Genomic DNA, 3,990 nt, shown 5'->3' on the forward strand with positions numbered 1-3,990 from the left:
AGAGAGACAGAAGTGTGTTTATGAGTTATGTAAAGGGTTAACAGATCAGATCAGATCTTCAGTGTTTCAGTGATCAATAATGATGAGTTGGAGCTCCACTAAACTAATCTGAATTTATTTTATGAATCACTGTTCAGTGTTTTTATTCTCTTTCCTGTTTCAACGTTTAAAATGTGTTTGAAGATAAAAGATAAATGTTTGATGACCTCTGAGGTCAAACTGAGGTCAAACTGAGGTCAAACTGAGGTCACTTACCGTCCATCAGCTGATCACACGATGGTGGAAGGGCCGATGACTGGGACTGCTTTCTGAGGACAGACAGGTAGAGACAGACAGACAGGTAGAGACAGACAGACAGGTAAGAGACAGACAGACAGGTAGAGACAGACAGACAGAAAGACAGGTAGAGACAGACAGGTAGAGACAGACAGACAGACATGAGACAGACAGGTAGAGACAGACAGACAGGTAGAGACAGACAGACAGACAGACAGACAGGTAGAGACAGACAGTCAGGTAGAGACAGACAGACAGGTAGAGACAGACAGACAGACAGACAGACAGGTAGAGACAGACAGGTAGAGACAGACAGACAGACAGGTAGAGACAGACAGGTATAGACAGACAGACAGGTAGAGACAGACAGACAGGTAGAGACAGACAGACAGACAGACAGACAGGTAGAGACAGACAGTCAGGTAGAGACAGACAGGTAGAGACAGACAGTCAGGTAGAGACAGACAGACAGACAGACAGGTAGAGACAGACAGACAGGTAGAGACAGACAGACAGACAGGTAGAGACAGACAGAGAGACAGACAGACAGACAGGTAGAGACAGACAGACAGACAGTTACTGTACCGTCTGAACACATGGGCGTTTTGTTTTATCTGCTGACTGAGACACTTTTATCTCAGTCAATAAGTCATGAGACGTTTAACAACAACACACTGATGAACTGTCTGAAATATTCAATGTGCTTATTGTGTCTTTAACTGATTGACTCTGTCTTTAACTTGTAGTCCATCGTACTCAGGACTACAACTCCCTTGATGTTTAACTAATTGACTAATTGACCCTGACACTGAGGTTCCTTCATGCTTCCTGTTGTTGGAGAAGGTCTGTGTACTCACAGCTGAAATGTAGTGGCTGTTGAGGTGCTGTTTGTTGGAGGAGGAGGAGGAGGAGGAGGAAGGCTGGTCGGGGGGCTCTGCTCCTCAGGCAGCGCCTCCTGCAGGTGGGAGGAGACGCAGCCGCTGTCTGAGCCGGTGGAGCCGGAGAGACATCGAGAGGAGGAGCCTGAACTCTCTGTGGCTGAGAGGAAACACCAACGCTGCTAATGTTAGAGTGTGTGTGTGTGTGTGTGTGTGTGTGTGTGTGTGTGTGTGTGTGTGAGTGTGAGTGTGAGTGTGAGTGTGAGTGTGAGTGTGTGTGTGTACATACTCATGGAGGGCTGGCTGCTGGTCTCCTGCTCGTCCTCCTCGATACAGGAGGTGATGAAGGAGCCTTCAGCAGCAGAAGAGGAGGAGATGTTCTGACTGCAGGAGGAGACGACAGACGGTGTTAAGATGGAGGTTCTGACCCGAACCGGACCAGGACAGGTGTGTGTGTGTGTGTGTGTGTGTGTGTGTGTGTGTGTGTGTGTGTGTGTGTGTGTGTGTGTACCTGTACATGTGCAGGTTGAGCGGCCCCAGCAGGCTGGATGAAGAGGGCCCTGATGCTGCGGGGTCCAGAGGTCACCGCTCCTCCATTAAAAGGGTGGGAGTGATCGAAGACAGAGACGGCGATGGACGCACGCGTTCTGGCACCTGATCACACATCAATCAATATCTGATCACACATCAATCAATATCTGATCACACATCAATCACACATCAATCAATATCTGATCACACATCAATCAATATCTGATCACTCATCAATCAATATCTGATCACACATCAATCAATATCTGATCACACATCAATCAATATCTGATCACTCATCAATCAATATCTGATCACACATCAATCAATATCTGATCACACATCAATCAATATCTGATCACACATCAATCAATATCTGATCACACATCAATCAATAATCTTATATTCTGTTTTTAGGGTGATCTGTCTAGCTCTAACTCTGGTGCATTGTCTCTACCAAATAAACCAATAAAAAAAAAAGTTATTGATCATGAAAATAAGACTTTTATTTATTGTTTATCATTGTTACATATAAAGGTCATAAACAGCTGATCACCAGATATTAATCAATAAACAATCAATATAACGTAATAAACAGAATGGTAGAAGAAGAGGATGAAGATGCTTTTATTTTGAAAGGGTCACCTCTGCTCTTCATGATGTAGTGAACATGGTCGAACATGATCGCTGCGTCGGAGGCTGGGATGTCCAGAAACGGCTTGTTAAGAGAACATCGACACCATCTCCTTCACACGCATCTCTGAAACAAGACAGGAGAACATGAGGAGAACATGAGGAGAACATGAGGAGAACATGAGGAACATGAAGAGGACCATGAGGAGGAACATGAGGAGGAACATGAGGAGAACATGAGGAGAACATGAAGAGAACATGAGGAACATGAAGAGGACCATGAGGAGGAACATGAGGAGGAACATGAGGACCATGATGAGGACCATGAGGAGGACCATGACGAGGAACATGACGAGGAACATGAGGAGGAACATGAGGAGAACATGAGGAGAACATGAAGAGGACCATGAGGAGGACCATGAAGAGGAACATGAGGAGGAACATGAAGAAGACCATGAGAGGAACATGAGGACCATGAGGAGAAGACCATGAGGAGGACCATGAGGAGGACCATGAAGAAGACCATGAAGAAGACCATGAGGAGGACCATGAGGAGGAACATGAGGACCATGAAGAGGACCATGAAGAGGACCATGAGGAGGACCATGAAGAGGACCATGAGGAGGACCATGAAGAGGACCATGAAGAGGACCATGAAGAGCTCTGGTTCCTGTACCTTTGTTCCTGGTGGCCTGGGTCCACAGGATCCTGGCGATGCCGGTGGTCAGGCGTGTTTCACCTCTGACGGGCGGCCTGAAGGATGAAGGTCTGGTTCTTGGCCGTCCTCCTCCTGAACCAGACTCGAACCGCAGCCCGTTGTCCCCGCGGACTCCGTCAGACCCACATCTGCTGTCTGTAACACAGAAGAGGGTCTCAGTCGGACCGCCACAGTGGGCCGCTGTGGGAGTCAGACCGGGTCTGATGGTCTTACCTTGAAGGAGTGTTTGTAGATGAAGACGTCCAGACCTCCCTCCATCTTCTTGGGTTTACTGAAGAGAACAGCTCCTCGAACAGGAAGATGTGACGCTGACATTTCCTCCTGCCGGTCCAGACAGTGAACTCGTCCTGACGGATCAGCTGACCCTGCTCCTTCAGGTTCACCTGGAGACGGTTTAACACATTCATTATTCATTACAGACGTTCAGAGATAACGATGTCATGATGACGATGTCATGAGGGGGAGGAGCTTTAGTCAACTCACGTCACAGTCTCGGATGGCGTCCATTGCCAGCAGGTCGTTGCCGTGGCGAAGCTGGAACTTGACCATGTTGGTGGCGGCGTGCAGAGCGGCGAGCTCCGCCTCCTGGGCCACGCCCACCTCCTTGATGAGGTCAGTGAGCAGGAGAGCGTATTTACTCATCCTCTGCACCGGCTTCAACAGGTACGACAGGTCCATCTTATCGCCCAGCTCCACCTGCTTCCTCTGGGGGGTCAAAGGTCACGGTTAGTCCTCAGAGGTCACAGTGAGTCATCAGAGGTCAAAGGTCATTCTGAGGGGGAAGGTAACTCCTTTTAGGCGTAAATATATTTATAACACACTAAAGGAGAGGGAAATAATTACAGGGCCACTTTAACACAGTAAAGGGCCTCATGGTGCCTTCAGGTTCACCAGGTTCCCTCCTGACATCTGGTGGATCTTCTTTCAGTTAAACATTTGTTTTTACATGTTAAA

The 3,990-nt window shown here is 47.8% G+C and overlaps 2 protein-coding genes across 2 annotated transcripts; both read right to left on the reverse strand.

Annotated features, from left to right (window-relative positions):
* Positions 1–255: 255 nt before the first annotated feature.
* Positions 256–1,723, reverse strand: LOC129115679 (uncharacterized; the record flags this gene model as incomplete). Its single annotated transcript, XM_054626985.1, has 4 exons — positions 1,666–1,723; positions 1,444–1,538; positions 1,134–1,314; positions 256–308 (listed from the first exon to the last, which is right to left on the reverse strand). Coding segments are annotated over exons 1-4 (337 nt in total), but the record flags the coding sequence as incomplete, so codon positions are not given.
* Positions 1,724–3,131: 1,408 nt separating this feature from the next.
* Positions 3,132–3,685, reverse strand: LOC129115680 (puratrophin-1-like). The gene is made up of 3 exons (XM_054626986.1): positions 3,520–3,685; positions 3,250–3,419; positions 3,132–3,171 (listed from the first exon to the last, which is right to left on the reverse strand). The coding sequence occupies exons 1-3, from the start codon at positions 3,676–3,678 to the stop codon at positions 3,153–3,155; spliced, it is 348 nt and encodes a 115-aa protein (XP_054482961.1). The 5' UTR covers positions 3,679–3,685; the 3' UTR covers positions 3,132–3,152.
* Between the last annotated feature and the right edge of the window lie 305 nt (positions 3,686–3,990).

This window comes from Anoplopoma fimbria, unplaced genomic scaffold (genome assembly GCF_027596085.1).
Source record: "Anoplopoma fimbria isolate UVic2021 breed Golden Eagle Sablefish unplaced genomic scaffold, Afim_UVic_2022 Un_contig_12066_pilon_pilon, whole genome shotgun sequence".
In the NCBI taxonomy this organism is placed as follows: Eukaryota; Metazoa; Chordata; class Actinopteri; order Perciformes; family Anoplopomatidae; genus Anoplopoma; species Anoplopoma fimbria.